Source organism: Notolepis coatsorum, assembly GCF_963971535.1.
Source record: "Notolepis coatsorum genome assembly, chromosome: 13".
NCBI lineage: Eukaryota > Metazoa > Chordata > Actinopteri > Aulopiformes > Paralepididae > Notolepis > Notolepis coatsorum.
Window position 1 is genome coordinate 76254712 of NC_140177.1, and position 19194 is coordinate 76273905.

Consider the following 19194-nt stretch of genomic DNA (forward strand, 5'->3'; position numbering starts at 1 on the left):
ACATCCACACGCACACACTCACTTTAAACAAACACACTGTAGCACCCACTCCACACACTTTATAGCACACACCCACTTTAAACAAACACACTGTAGCACCCACTCCCCACACTTTATATTTATTGATGAAGGATTGCACTACAACTCGTACACCTTACTGTAAATTGTACCTAAAATTGTACCTCATCCCATTTCTGCTTTGCACTAGATAGTACTGTACATTAGTACACTGCATAGTATTGTATATTATATGGTAACTCAGAACATTGTACATATGTCTATACCGAACACTGTGACCTCATTTTTCTTCTTCTAAATTACATGCTATATTATGTTATTTGATACTATCTTGTCTAGCACAGTCTCTGGAGCGTAACAGTAAGAAGCATTTTGTATGAAAGTATTCTGTACTTCTGTATGACAACTATTAAAGAACTTGAACTTGAACTATTATTATTATTGGATACAGGAGTTTGGGTACCAAGAGCTTCCTCAAATAAAGTTATCATATCATGATAAACTTCAAGCTGTCAGACACCAAATTATTTTTATCAGAGTAATGAATGCTGTCTTAATAACCATCTCTGCAATGGAGTTTATATCAAAATAACAATATATCAACCCCCCTGAACAAATGGTGATTGCTTCTTCAAGTCGATTCTACAGACGGACTGTTTCTATCATCGGAATTAAATAATTATAATGGTAATAAATACGACAATTACGTTTTGCATTTATAGTCATGACTCAATGAGCAATCTGACCATTACCGCTCTATGTACAGTACTCCTCTAAGCAATCTGGCTCTCAGTTAACCCAATCGCTAGATATATTAACGAATTCCATATAAATCTATAGTTCATTAACGATGCAGCAGCTGAGCTGATAGTACTGTATCCCGCACATACACACACACGTCTGTTTTGCCTCAATATATACTGTATATATAATTCTGTTTTGCCTCAATATACAGTATATATATATATTGATGCAAAACAGAATTATTCAGCAGTGTGTGTGTGTTGTGTGTGCTCGCTGCGGTGGCCAGGAGCGCGCAACAGGATGGTATACATATGGTATGGTATATGAATAGTATATTCCACTATAGCAGTATATGGTGTGCTGTACATTTGAATCTAATCTAATTGTGCACGCGGCCATCGCATTATAATGAGCTGGACAGGTGTGTGGTGACGTGAACGTGTATCTGCCATGCGAGACTAGGCGAGAGGCTCTTGTGAAATCTGAAGTGTCCGACGTTCTGACTCCTCCCCCGGCTGCACTCGTCTATTTTCGAGGCGAGCCGAAATCAATCTCGAACACGCCTATTACAACTCAGACGTTTTCCAGTTCATACGCACTCTACCATGTGTTTCTAGTGCTCTGTACCTGCGTACAAACTCACACGGCTCTTTCACAGTGAATATTACAAGGAAGGGTTTACATTTACAATGGCTCTGTTGGATCTGGGGATGAAAGTATAGGCTGGATAGGAAGACTTCTTATCAGGGACCATATCACGCGTAGAGGTAGGTTCAACATTCTTTTTACTGAGATGTAGTGGTGTAAAAGCTATTATAAAATGTTTACATTTATGCCATTGTCTTGGTGCTGGAATAAGATCTAAACTAAAACCTACACTGACGCCCGTCCTTTAAGGACTGAGATCTAGTTAGTCAGCATATCATCGCTGTAAAACTTGGAATATAAAGAAAATGTATATTCGGGTTTGCGTTTTGATCAAAGATAAAAGAAAAAGATGAACAGTGATCTGTCAATGGTTACTATGGTGATCAAGGGAGACGAGCTGCGAGGACATCGTACTAGTGTTGTCCGACTGGTTGTCACACCCGGTTGCCATATCGATCAGACCTGGGAGACCATTGATGAATTGGTACCCGCCCCCTTGGCATGTTCATCTTCCTCGATTGCCTGGGTGACAGCCTGGGCAGGTGAGGGACTAGCATGGCGCTGGCGTCTCATGAAGGGAAATACACTTGAGAAAGAGAGGGAGAGGCCAAGCATTCATTGAATAAGAAACTAGTGTTATGGTATGAAGTGACTTGAGTAAGAAAACAATATTGTGCTATCTAATATTATAGAAAATGTCTGATACTGAGAGAATAAAAAGATAATAAAAAAAAAAGTATTGGCACCTTTTCTTGGTCTCCTGGGGGACAAGAGCTTTGGCCAACTTGTTCTTGTACAGATCAGACTTCAAATATCTTGGATAGGAGTCCTACATAAGCACACACACCAACACACATTCAAAAATCTATTAAGATCAGATATTCCTTTATTGATCCCCTTGGAGAAAGGCGGTACAGGTACGGGCAGAGTAATAGGAAGACAATAGATATAGGCAATAAGAAATTAGAAAAATGTAATCCACTTGAGAGCATGCTATGTCTGCAGACAAGGTGCCTTTCTTCTGTCCAACACATGTATTGTGGTTTTTTTGTACGTGCATATTCTATTCTATACAGACCTTCTTCATGAGAAAGTAGATGTGCATCTGTGCATCGTCCATGACAAAGCGATGTGGCCGTTGGATTCCTGTTAGAGTTTTATCCATCGTCTTACTGTCAATGTTCACCCACTTAGACGCTCCCGGAGCCAGGAACTGCCTGGTGGTGTGACCACACACACACACACACACACACACACACACAGAATTTCAATAAATTTTTTAAATTACGATTATATATGGTATATTCATGTAGTTACCACGTGTGTGTGTTTAAACCTACTTGTAAACCTCCTCTACTTTCTGTATGATCTTAGAACTTTCTCCGTGCCTCAGATCCTCACAGGCCTGCCAGAAGCACAGGTTCTCCGCTACCAAACCCAGTTGGAGAGAGAATCAGATTGTGAATGAATCCTTTGTCTCCATCCATCTCCTACCCAGTGGTCATCCCTCCCATCCCTCCTTCCCAAAGGCCCAATCTGTGATCCAAACATAAACAAATAGTAGCCCCAAAAATTAAAAGACGTGTTTTCATTCTCCTGTTGATTTACTGAGATCTTAATACAAGGACTTAACATCAGACAACAGGTTATTATTACTATATTAATATAGTTCTTTTTACTATACTTTGTGGCCATTAACTCATTCCCTGCCAACAATGATTTAATACGTGTTTGTCCGCCAATCGAATAACGCCAACCACGTACATATATACGTTATTTGATCGCTATTTCTTTTATTCGCTATTTCCATTCATGAATCATCCAGGAAGGCTGTGCAACCATATGGAATGACTCTGAGATCGCAAAAGTACAATACCGCCGCCTGGTGGTATGCGGCCGATGTTGCACTCCCTTTGTGACTGTGTATGTGGCTGTGTATCATTGAAATTGATCCGGGCGGAGTTTTCGAGTAGCCTGGACCGAGGGGTCTACCCGATCGCATTGAATAGTTTTCGGGACGCCCGATTCATTATGCTGTGGGGGGTTATGTCGTGGCCCAAATGGACATACGATCTAGCAGATGGCAATCAAATAATTGGAATATTCTTTTTGGAATCTCATCCGCCAAAGTGGTTTTGTGGCACAACTTGCCCCCGGTGCGGGGTAAGTTGTGACATTAGAGAGAATACACTGGGGTAAATTGTGCCATTGATAATTTTAGGTAAAACAGATCATTTTAATCTCAAAAGCGGTAAAAGCATCCTGCAGATCTTCTTTTTTTTTTTTACTTTTTTTTTTAGCGTTTATCGCTTTCCTGGTCAAGCATGACCGACAGTTGTAGGGTGAAACGGGAGAGAGAGCAGGGGGAGACATTCGGCAAATGACGGCGAGTCCGGGAATTGAACTCTGAGTCAACCAGATCTGTGACGCAGCACGGAGTTCCGCGACGCAGCGCGGTAACATGGTGTGCTACTGGAGCACCCTCCTGCAGATCTTCATCTCCTTTCCAACCTGACGTATAGTCTTCCCCTGTTGCACCTCTTTCACTGCTCTTTCCAACTTCTCAAGAGGAGTTGAAACCCTGTCTGTCTTCCGTTTGTATATCTGCGTGGCATGATGGATTTTGGTCTAAAATTAAGAATATCACATAGTTTTAGTGATCAAATGCAAGAATGCAATGTACAATAACAATAAAATACAATAAAGTAATATATATAGTTAATAAAATAAGTTGGGGCAACTTAACAAAGAGAATATCTGGCACAACTTAACCCAGGCCCTTTGGCACAAATCACCCCAAGCCTACCATTTTGAAAAAAATGCATCCCCCAGCTGTTTTGAGCTAGCATCATGGTAACTGTATAGACTCATGGTGTAGCTTACTAAAGCACTAAAACATGTGTGAACTGTTTTCAAAATTGTCTATAATTGTTCAAACACAGCAATCAAAAAACCTTGATCATACAAATTTTACTTTGGAGGGCAAAAAACAGTTTTTTGAACTTAAATGTGCTTACCTCTCAAGCCAGGTGTCTCCCTTCTCTGCAGGTTGAGTGAAATGGATGCCTCTTCAAAAATATGTTGTCACATGACCAACTTCTTCTATGGTTTTCTAGATAACAGGGGTGGAACTACATGCCCCTTGGCACTACTCACCCCACTCTCCCCTACTAGCCTCACAGGAATTACCCTAAACCACTTTAAAACCATACTTATATTCACCATGGTATAAAAAAATATGCATGCTCAGAGCGTTTCCAGAGCGTCTCGCGACTCCCGCGGCTCCGCCACTTGCTCGATGTTGATTGGTCGGTCAAAAAAAGTTACCTTGATGAACTAGTTTTAACTTTAGGCGCTGGGAGCGCTCCGCCCAAAAACGCTAGGCGCCGAGAGCACTAAAACGCGAGGCGCGGCGCTGGGAAAAGGAGCGCGCCTGTCGCGTCTGTAGCATAGAAATTAATGACAGAAAGGAGCTGAGAACTCATAAAACGTCCCCGGTCGACACGGCCCTAAGAAGGTTTCAAAAACCTTGTTTTCCATCTACAAACAAAACTCTTCAAGAATATATTATGTGAATATACATTTATATGATCAAAGTTATATATATATATATCCAGATTGGGGCTTTAACTCATTGGATGCCATTCACGAATAAAGTCGGGTTAACTCGTCGACGCTTGAGCGCCAAACCCGAGAAAAGTTATTTTTTTTTTTTTTTTTTTTTTTATCTTTTCCCCCCTCCTTTTTCCTCCGATTTTCTCCCATCCCAATGTTAGTCGTTATGCCAATTCCCAATCCCCTTCCTGGTCGCTGCGCACTTACCCCCCACAGTCGGTCTGGGAGAGTGGAGGCCATCACGTGCTTCCTCCGACACACGTCTAGCCAATCAACCGCTTCTTTTCACCTGGCAGCGTGGACTCTCACTGAGAGGGTGTAACGTGTGGAAGGATCACACTACCCCCCTTAGATCCTATCCGCGCTGAGCAGGCGCCCCGACCGAACTGTAGGAGTCGCTGTTTACAACGACCCGGACCCACCCCGCCAGCTTTCCCACCCTCTAATACTGCCAATTGTATTAGTGTGAACGGCCAGCCAAGCTGGTGACAACGCCGGGAGCTGGATTCGAACAGGCGAATCCAGCGTCTCCGGTGTTGGTGACGAACGCAATCTCCGCTACGCCACCTGACCGCCCCTGAAAAGTCGGGTTTTCTATCGTTATTTCTTTTATTCGATATTCCCATTCATAATCCATCGAGGGAGCCTGTGTTATCATTCGGAATGAGTCTGAGATCGCAAACGTCCAATAACGCCGCCTGCCGCCTTGCGGCCGGTATTGCACATCTTTGAAACTTTCTGGCGTGGGCTGTGCGTCGATCTAAAAAGTCCGGGCCGGGTTTTCCTTGTCGGGCAGGACACGCGTTTATAACGGGATTGAGGAGAATCAAGCACTCCCGGTTCATGTTCTTTGGTGGATTATGTTGGCAACACGATCGACATCAATACTTGGAATGGCAATCAGATCATTGTAAACGAATTGTAAACGTATTCCGTTGGTGACGATCAAAGCATAGAAAAACGTCCGTCCCCCCACCCTTTCATGCATTCATGATAAAACATAATACCGATAATATAGCGTTGATTTCAGATTGATTGTTGATACAGGCGAGAAATGGCACGTTTTTAGTGAAATGCACGTATTGCTGCATAGCATCTTTTTCTGGGATTAGACAGGATTACTCTAAAACTATACTCATATTCACCACGCATTAGGCGACACAAGAAAATTGCATGTGTGTTCCTGTGTGTGTGTGCCGCCCATCGCATGTGTGTGTCGTTTGCATGCCAAATAAAGACTTCCTAAGTCCTGCATTATTATTATTATTATTATTATTATTATACTCATATTCACCACGGTATAAAACGGGAATGTATGGATGTATGTATTTTATTTTTTTCACAAATTGAACGATAGATACTCGATGTAAAATGGGCAATAGTATTATATCTATAGCTATGATATATAATATAGTTTGAGCCCTGCAAACGCCGCCATGTATCCCTATACTTTAAAGCGGTGGCCTTCTTACCACACGGTACACAGCGCCATCTGGCACTGATTGAGTTAATAGTCATCAGCAGTCATCAGCATAATCTCTTCAAGGTCGTTTACATAGCCTACTGCCTTGAAGGAAACCTGCTGTTGCTCCACATAACCTGGATTTCATATAGACTTGATGTGGACTATGTCATGGATGTGAACATTTTATGTTTTTTGCTGCCATCTTGACCAGGAATCCCTGGAAGAACAGTGATTGTATCTCAATGGGACATTCCTGACTAAATAAAGGATCAAAATTGAACTCTCACCACTGAACTCTTTCTCCAGGTAGATCATGAACTCCTTCTTCCCCATGGAGTCCTTCAGGAGCTCCATGAAGCTGAAGCTCCAGCGTTCCACCCTCAGTCTGGTCGGAGTGAACACCCTGCTCACACAGACAGAGACGTCAAGGCACAGAGACAGATATAGACACATTCAGACACAGATACAGATAAAGATACAGACACAGAGACAGATGCAGATATAGACACATTCAGACACAGATACAGAGACAGATAAAGATTCAGACACAGAGACAAATTCAGAGACAGATACATACAGAGACGGATACAGATATGGATACAGAGACGAATACAGAGACAGATTCAGATACAGACAAGGAAACAGACAGAGATCCATGCTGTTCCTCATAACAGCGCCGGCTAGTTGGCCACGAACCAATGCAAAGTCAATGGTGACAAGCTCCTGTCTGTACAAACTGCCTCTCTTCAATCACCACCAGAACTTCGCCAATCGCAACCAGTAAGTCAGCTAATACTGCAGCTAGGCCTCAGTTACACTACTGGCAAGTATTTCATACAGACTTTATGTTAAACATAATAATAATAATAAAAGTTCTGAACTATCCCTTTAAGTCTCAACTGTTGTTTAGTGCTGGATATTTAAGACATATGTTGTAATAATAGTTCTCTGTGAGGAGGATATGTGATACTTGGACATAAAACCTAACAACATATTCAACATGTAACAACAGTTAACTGCAGACACTCTTTCCTCAAATATTTTAAATTGTAGTAGGAAAGTTGATGAAATAGTGTGTGCAGTAAACTAGAGGTCTGTTCTCCTCTGAGTGACATCATCCGACAGCGTTTTTTCGAGCCAAAGATTATCACATGACCTCCTCACAACAGAAAGGATTATGGTTGAAAATCAGCGAAGTGGCCCTTTAATACAATATACAGTATAATATGTTTTAGTTTAGTGTGTGTGTATGTGTGCTCACATGTTTGCATTCATGGTCCAATGGGAGGTGTCATCTGAGATCCAGGGGTTGCTGGGAAGGCAGCCCTGCATGATAGGGTCATGGTTCTGGTACTGTTCACTGAACTTCACAAATCTACACACACACAAACACATACACAGATACACACACATGTAAGATGCACACACACACACACAGTATTATTATATTAGTGCTGCGGATCATGTGAGTTAATGGCCACTAATTCCAACTTGCCTCCAGGACGCCTCCATTAGAGGCTCTTATACCCAGAGTATTAGAGTGTGTGTGTGTGTGTGTGTGTGTGTGTGCGTGTGCATGCGTGCAATAGAGGGAAAGTGATGAACATGATGGTCCAACAGTGCCATGTCCATTAGTCCTTTAGAATCACTACAGTATTTATGCGGTGAATCATTGTGTGTGTGACTGTGTGTGTGTGTGTAAGTGTGTGTGCATGCGTGCGTGTGTGTGTGTGTGTGATACATACCCCTCCAGGCATATTGAAGACTTTACACGGTTTCTTCCAAGCGCCCTTTTACTGTTTTCAATCTATAAGCAATAAATACATACACACACACACACACGCAGTAAGTATATACCATGTACTGTATAGTTCCAATGAGGGTATTAAATATTCACTATGCTTACCTCTCTCTTGAAGTAGTCAGCATTCTAGTTCTATCCAGGTAAACACCCAGAGAGAGAGAGAGAGAGAGAGAGGTTATGTTAATAATACACACACTGATTACATTGTGAGTGACAGTAAATATGGAGGTGCCTTGCTCCGTGTCTGCCCTAATACTACAGGCTTATAGGAACCCAAAAAAGCCTCGCTTACAGTCTCCACCATTATCTGAGACATATCCCAAAACTACACCATTTCCATTAATTTGGTTCTGAGAGTTATTGAGTTGGACATGTGTGATGTAATTATGATGTTTCCACTCATAATGAATCAATGTACTATAACACAAGTCATGTATGTACAGTGTATTCACTTAGTGTTGCCAGTGGCATATTACAGTTATCTGTTGCACTTACTTTGGAACAGTGCAAGCATGAATAAATAGGAAAAGTGATAGAAGAGAGAGGAAAATGAGAGGGGGACAGGGAGAGCGAGAGATGTGTTATCATGTCATCTTAGAATGGTCAAGGTAGAAAAACAAGAGAGTTGCGCAGGAAACAAGGTAAGGTGATGTAAGGTGACATCACTTACTAGTGTGACTCGTGTGTTGATGTTGTTCCATCTCTCTGGACCCATGTCAAACACATTATGAGCCCCGGGCTGGGAACACACATGCACACACACACACATTTGTGTCACATTGGGTCTGTGTGTGCACATCCACGCATTCATTCCTGTGTGTGTGTGTGTGTGTGTGTGTGTGTGTGTGTGTGTGCAACTGTGCATGCGTGTGTGCATGCTAGCGAGTACTTAGCCATCCACTCTACTGGCTCTGACTTTTGTTCCCCCATTTCTCTTTCTTTTTCTCCATCCCTCGTTCTTAATTCATGAGGAAAAGAAAAGGATGGAGTATAGACCCCTCCCCTCTCCTCCTCCTGCCCTCCCTTTCACTCTCCATCACCCCATGTCCCTGATCACCTCTCTTCCTCACCCGCTCTTTCTCAGTGTCTGTCTCTCTCTCTCTCTCTCTCTCTCTCTCTCTCTCTCTCTCTCTCTCTCTCTCTCTCTCTCGCTCTCTCTCTCTCTCTCTCTCTCTTTCCCCTTGCTTTATCTCCTCGCTTAGCTACTGAAGCTCTTACCAGAGGAGCTGAATATTTCATGCAGGAAGCAGAAGGAACTGGGGCTGACGATTAGTCAGGCTATCAGACCTCACTGAGAACTCAAACTGTTTCCCAAATCAACATAGAGTAGAACAGGGTGTTATAGTATAGTAAAGAATATAGCAGTAGACTAGAACTACTAGTAGTAGTAGTAGTAGTAGTAGTAGTAGTAGTAGTAGTAGTAGTAGTAGTAGTAGTAGTAGTAGTAGTAGTAGTAGTAGTAGTAGTAGTGGTAGTGGTAGTAGCAGGGGTGTAAAAAGTACCCAGAAATTATACTTAAGTGAAAGTATGGGTACCGTCTCAAAATCGTACTCAAGTAAAAGTCAGAATATCTGGCTAAAAACACACTTGAGTAAAAGTAAAAAAGTTTCTATTTTTAAATGTACTTAAGTACTAAAAAGTTAAAGTAAAAACCTTTTTTCTGACTGTCTATTCTTCTGATAGCAGGTGTTTAATCAAAGATCCCCGCTTTCAGTCTTGCACACGGACCAATCAGCATGGGTATGGGCGGGTTCATTTTCCATTGATGGGGATTTGATTGGCTGTCTTTAAATAAAGTGCGGCCGCAGGATTAATAACGTTAACGTTAGTTCGGCCAGAGAAACAAATATACTAATTAAAATTGTTGGCCCTGCGAGATTTGTACTTTGTACTTTGTAGGTCTGTATTTAAAATTTAAGGAGTAAAAGGTATGTTTTTTTCCTCTGAAATGTAATTGAGTAAAAGTACAAGTATACAAACCTAATAATACTCAAGTAAAGTACAAATCCCCCAAAACAGTACTTAAGTATTGTAACGAAGTACAATTACTCAAGTACTTTACACCCCTAAGTAGTAGTAGTAGTAGTAGTAGTACCACTAGTAGCAGTATGTAGAAGTGTAGCAGAGGAATAGAATAGAATAGAGGCACATACTTGGGGTCTGTTGATGAGCCAGTAGGCCTGCTCTTGACATTCTAGAACTATCCGATCTGCCTTCCGCCTCTGTTTTGATGCCCTAAAGAGAAAATACCATGTAAATGTGTGTGTGTGTGTGTGTGTGTGTGTGTGTGTGTGTGTGTGTGTGCAGGGCCGCCTGGGAGAAATGCGAGGCCCTGTGCGAGATTTAACGCGAGCCCCCCCCCCCCCCCCCCCCCCCAAAAGGTTTTTAAAAAAAAAAGAAATTATATATATATATATATATATATATATATATATTTTTTTTTTTTTTTTTCATACAGTCAACATATTCTTAAATAATAGCGCTGCCCGAGGCGGGGCATGATACAGTCAACATATAGCAAAAGAGAGAGCGAGAGAGAGCTCCCGTTCTACAGTCAATATACAGTGTACAGAGAGAGAGAGAGAGAGAGAGAGACACATTGGAAAGAAATTGAAATGCTATTTGGCCCTAAACAGAGAGTACACAGTGGCAGAATACCTGAGCACTGTGACTGAAGATCCTTGACTATACAGACTCAGCGAGCACAGCCTAGCCATCGAGAAAGGCCGCCATAGGCAGACTGTGTGTGTTAGAAAGAGAGAGAGAGAGAGAGAGAGCATGTGTGTTAGAGAGAGAGCATGTATGAGAGAGAGAGAGAGAGAGAGAGAGAGAGAGAGAGAGCATGTGTGTGTGTTAGAGAGAGAGCATGTATGAGAGATCAAAAAGGACAAAGATCAACACTTAAATCCAAAGAGAAGAGGGTCTATAGAGAAACCAAAGCAGCAAGGAGCCAATGGCCGACATCAGCTAAATAAGCTAGCCAGGTACTGTGACACACACAGCTTTGGCCAACGGCCCAACGCTACCCAAGCTACACAAACGACCAAGACATTCACACACAGCACATGTCGTATCTCCAAATGTTGTGAAGTAGCATATGTTTTGCCTGGAAAAAAACATCGTTATTAACAAAACATTCGGGAGGGGAAGGAAGGAAGAGTGGGGTAATGTCATGACATTTTCATTAATCTTACCTGCACCAAGGAACGCAGGGCGAAAGGCCGTAACACAGGTCTCCACGTTGACGAAAGGCCTCTCGCTGTCGGGACAAAAATAAGCTGCTGCCAGAGCCTTGTCATGGTGCAGGCCCGACTACATCTTCTGTCAAAGATGATGTCGTAGTCAGAGTGCCAGAACCCCCTGCTATTCTCACGGCTAATGTCAATGGTCGTAGCACAAGCTAACAGCTAACTCAAGGCTAACTGATAGCATCAAACGAACGTTCCCAGCCGAGCGCAGCCGGCAGTTAACGTCGAAGCTAAACAGCTAACTGGCTAACAGTTAGCTCAATCAGGCTATCGCTAACCATTAGCTAACGCAGAAGCAAGCTATGCGGCTACATACAGCCAGGTGCTGACACCAGGCACACACCGTTAGCTACTAGTAGTACTATTAGCTAGTCGACCAGTTTGGCTCCAGAGAGAGAGAGAGAGAGATAGGTCCACGGCGGGAATATAATAATAGTTGACTCACCATAACGCAGTATCAATGCGGCGCCAATGGTAAAGTTGGAAGGAGACTTTCTTGGCCCACGGTGTAATTTCTTCTGATCCATGCTGCTTTTGAAAAGACATCCACTGGCTCCTCTGAATAGCGCTGAATTAGATCATCCCTCTACCTCGTGTTAGTCGTGTGTCTTCTTCTTCTTCTTCTTCTTCTTCTTCTATTTTGTGTATTACGGCGGACGGGAGAAGGGCCCGGAAACACTATCCTAAAATCTGTAGAGCAGCAAAGCCGCAGAAACCGGAAAACTGCAGTCTGCAGAGCCGCAGAGGCAGGAACAAGTCAGACACATTCTACAAACGTGTCTAATGTGAAATATATAAGCATATAAGCAAAACTAGATTTTAGGTCTGTGATGAAAAAGGGCCTCGCGGGAAGGGGGGCCTCGCAAAAAAAATTAAATAAATAAAAAAAATAAAAATAAAAAAAAAATTGCGAGGCCCCCCTTCCCGCGAGGCCCTGTGCGACCGCACTGCTCGCACACCCCCTGAGGCGGCCCTGTGTGTGTGTGTGTGTGTGTGTGTGTGTGTGTGTGTGTGTGTGTGTGTGTGTGTGTGTGTGTGTGTGTGTGTGTGTGTGTGTGTGTGTGTGTGTGTGTGGAATATATATGTGTGCACGTGTGTCTGTGCATCCTTGCACAGGTTTGCATTTGTGTGTGAAAGAGAGCATGTCTGGGTGTGTGTGTGTGTGTTACCTGAGTTGTTCTCTGGCCTGCATCACCACAAAGTCCCATGTGTGGTTGATCCTCTTGTGTAGTAGACAGTAACTCTCCTACAACAACAGGAGAGGAACGGGACATCTGATAAAACAGCAGAATATGAAGGAATTTCACACACACACACACACACACACACACACACACACACACACACACACACACACACACATACACGTACACACAAATCTTTCTCATCAGGATGGAAAACAGACAGGATTGTTCTAGATCAATGAGACTGATCCTTCGAGAAGGATGGCAAACATTCCTCCTCCACTCTGGAAACCAGACAAATTAAGATTCACCACTGCATAATCCATGGCCAGTGGGGCATACATGCACGTGTCACACACACATAAACAGATACTAACTCACACATGCACACAATCACACACACACATACACAAAAACAAACTTCATGCAAAACAAGTGTGTGCACACAGATACACACCCACACAGTTTACCTTCTCATACTCCATCAGCTCTCCCTGTTTTCTGATGTTCTTCTTAGCTAGATAGATGGCTAATGCACATCAGGGAATAAGGAGATAACAAGGAGAGGGAACAAGGAGAGGGGAAAATGAGAAGGAAAAAGGAGAAGGAACAAGGAGAATGAACAAGGAGGAGGGGACAAGGAGAAGGAACAAGGAGAGGGAACAAGGAGAAGGGAACAAGAAGAGGGAATAAGGAGAAGGAACAAGGAGAAGGGAACAAGAAGAGGGAATAAGGAGATAAGTTCAAAGAGAGAAGGGAATTAAACATTTGAAGCGTTTATAATGTGAACTATGACCCTGAACGCTCAGAAACTACAGCGATTTTGTCAATGGCCCTACCCCTTAAACCTACATGTTACAGATAAGGATTTCCACTTCCTCTCCTTGGGTGTACAATCTACCCACTTTCAAACCAAAAGTCCTGTGCTCACAATAATGAAATAATAACCAACCAATTTGGACTAGGGGCAGACTTCTCTAAGTGTCTACTACTATTATTCATCTTAGATTCACTATAGTCCAGCTCTGTTAGATATATTCATAATAGACTCACCGTTGGCCAGCTCTGTTATATATATATTCATCATATAAACTGACTATAGTCCAGCTCTGTTAGATATATTAATAATATAAACTGACTATAGTCCAGCTCTGTTAGATACTGTATATTCATCATATAGACTCACTCTATAGTCCAGCTCTGTTATATATATATTCATCATATAAACTGACTATAGTCCAGCTCTGTTAGATATATTCATCATATAAACTCACCATAGTCCAGCTCTGAGGCCGGCCATCTGGTGCTGGTCCAGAAATAAGGAGTCTGACAAAGATAGACAAGAGAGATTATTTACTTTTTTTGACAAAGATGGATGGAAGAGAGAGGGAGGGAGGGAGGGAGGGAGAGATTGAAACAGATGCAAACAGATTGAGAGCATGATAGATGGATGGAAGAGGGAGGGAGGGAGGGAGGGTGTGATGAAAACAGATTGAGGGCATGATAGATGGATGGAGGACATGGAAATGGAGTAATTAAATGAAGGGAGGAATGGAAGGAGGAATGGAGGGAGGGGAATCTAGTGGGGAAAAAAGGTAAAGTCACTTTGAAGATGACAGATAGAGGAGGGACTTTGGAACAGACATAAATCGATGCTGAGTATTCTGACCTGGAAGCGGTAGGGTGACTCATCGGGTCGTAACACCAGGGATCGTGGCTCCTTCAGGGGGTAAACATACCCTTGCTTCACCAGCAGGGCACCAAGGTGCAGAGCCTCTGGAAACACCCCAGAAGAACAGCACTACTAGTACCAGAACTGAGCTGTCTCACACATCTCTTCAATCTCACTCACAAGCGATGCTTGGGGAACTTTTTAGAGGCAACAGAACATTGATTTTAGCAGTAAATGCTATATGGATAACATACGTAGATACTGTAACAAGTAACATTATAATGACTGTTTTCACATTCCCCATCCATCTTGCCTCAAATGGTGCATTTTATATAGTGCTTTTATCCAAAGCGCTTTACAATTGTGTTCCTCACATTCACCCATTCACTCACACATTCACACATCGATGGTGGAGGCAGCCATGCAAGGTGCCAACCTGCAATTAGGGGTTAAGTGTCTTGCTCAAGGACATTTCGACACACTGCCAGGGAGGAGCAGTAATCGAACCGGGAACCTCCGGATTACCAGACAACTGCTCTACCTCCCGAGCCACTGATGCCCCAAAACAGTGAGTGGCCATCATGGCCTTTAGTATTCATAGTATTCTCATGACGTGTCTTGCAAAACAATATGGCGCAATGCCACAGGCAATGGTTGTCATTTAATCATAATCGCCTGCTAGTTGATTACAATCACCTGTTGTCTGTTGACCACGACGTCTGTGATGGAATACATAGCTATATCCATTCTCCAAGTCTCCCTTGTTTAAGTGTTTCCTTCATGTGTCTCTCTTAAATCAGAGCTTTGTGCTCGAATTTGAGAGGGAATCGTTCTACAATGGCTACACATCCATCACAATCCCACTTTTGTAACATAGTACAAAAAAAATTATGCAATGCATTTAAGTTGCACTCTGTATGATTTTAAACTGTTTGTAATGAGGATCATGTATAGACTAAGTACAATAAGCACATCATGTATTAATGGTTAAGTCTACACAGTCCTCATTCCAAATCTTACCATGTGCACCTTTAAATCTGTGTTTAAAGGTGGTCTCGTCAACTTTCATTCATTCATTCATTCATTCATTCATTCATTCATTCATTCATTCATTCATTCATTCTATCTTTATTTCAACTTCAAATGAATTGAGGGCAAGCCTTCATTTTCAATTACATTGAGCATGCATATGTAGCCGGTTCAACATAGAACCTGCCACGACTTCGACCGTGCCTTGAGTGGGAGTCGAACCCCGGGCGTCCGCACGGGGGGAAGCAACACAAACCGCTGCGCCAAGAGAGGAATTCCTCTCTAAGCGCTCAGTTTGGATGCCTCTGGGGAGTGAGTTTTACTTCCATGTACCGCTACCGAGCCAGCCACATCTCTGGTCACACTATCGCGGTACATATCCGTTACACTCACCCTCCCTAAACTCACACCACCCAAGGCATCCGGGTCACGGCACCACTGTAGCCGGTTCAACATAGAACATGCCACGACTTCGACCGTGCCTTGAGTGGGAGTCGAACCCCGGGCGTCCGCACGGGGGGAAGCAACACAAACCGCTGCGCCAAGAGAGGAATTCCTCTCTAAGCGCTGAGCTTGAATGCCTCTGGGGAGTGAGTTTTACTTCCATGCACCGCTACCGAGCCAGCCACATCTCTGGTCACACTATCGCGGTGCATATCCGTTACACATACATAATAAATACAAAAGATATATGTAAATATAATGGAGTTTGCACAACCCATTAAAACAACTGCAGATTATGGTGGAATGGTTGGTGATTAAGGATGTGAACTGACTAAAGGATACCAGAATATAAATTTTTTTGTTTGTTTGTTTGTTTGTTTGTTTGTTTGTTTGTTTGTTTGTTTGTTTGTTGTATGCCGTTCCATGTGTCAGGAGCATAGAAGCTAAAGGCAGTTTACCCAAGTTCAGTACAAACTCTAGGTGCTTTGAGTGTAAGAAGCCAATCATTTGTGTACCAATAGGTCTAGATGTCCACTCCGATAGCGAAGTAAGATAATTTGGGCAATCTCCAAATATATACAGAAGCAGATGCCAATGCAGCTCTCGCCTCTCTGCTAGGGGGGATCATCCAACCCTATTATACAGGACACAATGGTGAGTAGTACCATAACTATCACTAGTGATAAATCTAATGGCTGAATGATATACTTGATCTACTTGATCTACTCTGAACCCTGGAGGAAAGGGACCAACCCCTTTACAAGAATCAACGTTAAATTAGCATAAGGAACCTTCCTCTACCAGGAGTCCTCAAGGGAACCATGATGAAACCATAATCCTCAGGTAAGCTAATCAAACTCAGTTCCCCAGGGGCCAATCCTGCCTCTGTTTACAGGAAGCACACACCTGCCCCCCTGCCAATCAGCTTGCAGAAGACACTGTATATTATCCTAGCAACGCCATAGCGATGCCCTGACAACAACCCAGACATACCCATTGGAGAATCAGACAGGAAAGTTCCACGGAGATATTCTCTCTCTTCACATACTGTACACACACACACACACACACACACACACACACACACAAGCACACACAAGCACACACATACACACTATTAGACATTACATTCTTGTGTCAAACAAAATCACTTACCTTCCTCACAGATATTGTATTTCTGAATCAGCCATCCAATGATGTCAATTCCTGGAGACAGGTAGAGTGAGAAAGAAACAGACAGGGGGGAGAGAGAGAGAGAGAGAGAGAGAGAGAGAGAGAGAGAGAGAGAGAGAGAGGGAGATGGAGAGAGAGAGATGGGAGATCAATAAAATAGGCTTTTCCACAGTATTATGTTTCACCAATAGACACCACAGCAGCCTGTCTGACCATTCTTGCTCTCTCTCTCTGTCTCCTTCTCTCTCCTCACTCATGCTCTTTCTCGATCTCATTGTGTCTCTCTCTATCTCCCTCTCTCTGAAGAAAGAGGAACTTATAGGATAGAGGAACTTTCTTCCTCTACCTTGTCCTGTGGGATACACACACACACACACACACACACACACACACACACACACACACACACACACACACACACACACACACACACACACACACACACACACACACACACACACACACACACACACACACACACACACTGACAAACATGGACACACATATAGGCTACACACCAAACAAGAATGAACACATGCACAAACAAACACACACATACGTGTACATAAAGAGACAGACACACACACCAAACAAACAAAAACACACGTGTGCGCACACACACACACACACACACACACACACACACACTCACACACACTCACACACACACATACCTGTAGACAGATAGACATACATATGAACAAACGCACACACACACACACACACACACACACACACACACGCACACACACACACCTGTCATGGCGTGTGGGATGACAGTGATGAGGAGTCTCTGGTTTCTCATCTTCATTCCCATGTCTGGATCCTGCATGGCCACAATCACTTTTTCCATCTGCAGACACACACACACACACACACACACACACACACACACACGAGCTTTGGGAATTTATAAAGTAGGCTATAACTGTGAAAATATAGCACACATTAAAACCTTGTTATGTATTATTATAGCCCTATATTTAACACTTACAAGAAATATATTCATCTGAATTAGATAAATTATTGGCATTCGAGCAGTTGGCTGTATTTGGCCATATGCGTGTCCAGAGTCAACACACAACCAAAACAACAAAGAAGGCTGGAATATGTTATATTTACCCTTCGGAAGCATGCCATCTGCTCCCTCTGCCAGCCACCTTTCGCCAATGTGTTGATGGTCATCTCCACGGTGTTGTCTGTGCCTGGTTGGCAGGACGGTGAGGTGCAGAACTGAACTGACACCGGAGCGCCAGAGAAAGGGAGGGCGCACCACTTTTTTCTTTTTTATATCTTCCATCAACCCGTCCAGAGGTTGTTTCGCTGCTCGCGCGCTCCCCGATGTGGATTAAAGCGGATTATAATATATTTATATTCTATTACATGTTACGAGACACGGGCTTTCAACACGACGTGTTGTAGGCTAAATGAGTATCTGCCACTGTGTCAATGCTTCACTTTTATGCTTGTTCATGGATAATCTAAACGCAACATTCATATTTTCTGTATTTTTCATCTGACTGAATGAATGAATGAATGAAAACTTTATTTAACAGATTGCAGAATGGGTACAATACAGTACGGCTCAATACACACAATTGTTAAGGGGATGCAGACCTGAGAAAGACGTTGTCTTGTTTCCATCAGGGTCCCCCATTTTCAATTCATATAGACATTTATGACATACACAACATACATGACATTTATGGCATAGGGACATATAGGTATTTAGTACTGATACATTTGTGACATAAACGGTATTCAAATATACAGTACTGTTACCCCTAGATCCTGACAGAGTATATACATATGATGGGGAGGGGACTGTACATTAGGAGGGGGTGGGTGGGTGGGAGAGACTCGAGAGATATACATACGGCGGGGAGGGAATATATACATGCGGTGGGGAGGAGACTGTCTATTAGGAGGTGGTGGGGGTTTTGGGCATTTACGGTGGCCAGTTTCGAATTGCAGCCTCCCGTAGGTGCTCTTTAAGAGCGGTTTTGAATGTGGGTAGGGATTCACAATTCACATTCCTTTACAGCTTTAGGTAGGGCGTTCCACATTGATGTGGCATAATTGCGAATCGTATTTAGTCCCTTGTTTGAGCCGAATCTGGGTTTAACATGATTTGTTGAGCTTCCTCTGGT

General features: G+C 43.0%; 1 protein-coding gene across 1 annotated transcript; it reads right to left on the reverse strand.

Moving 5' to 3' along the window:
• Positions 1–1866: 1866 nt before the first annotated feature.
• rgs11 (regulator of G protein signaling 11) lies at positions 1867–18229 on the reverse strand (the record flags this gene model as incomplete). Its single annotated transcript, XM_084327713.1, has 17 exons — positions 1867–1996; positions 2157–2239; positions 2489–2627; positions 2751–2838; positions 6778–6893; positions 7752–7865; positions 8236–8297; positions 8397–8420; positions 8965–9033; positions 10448–10529; positions 12712–12788; positions 13197–13255; positions 14001–14052; positions 14396–14502; positions 17027–17077; positions 17801–17897; positions 18167–18229. 17 exons carry the CDS (start codon positions 18227–18229, stop codon positions 1867–1869), a joined length of 1413 nt encoding a protein of 470 aa, XP_084183839.1.
• Positions 18230–19194: the final 965 nt, after the last annotated feature.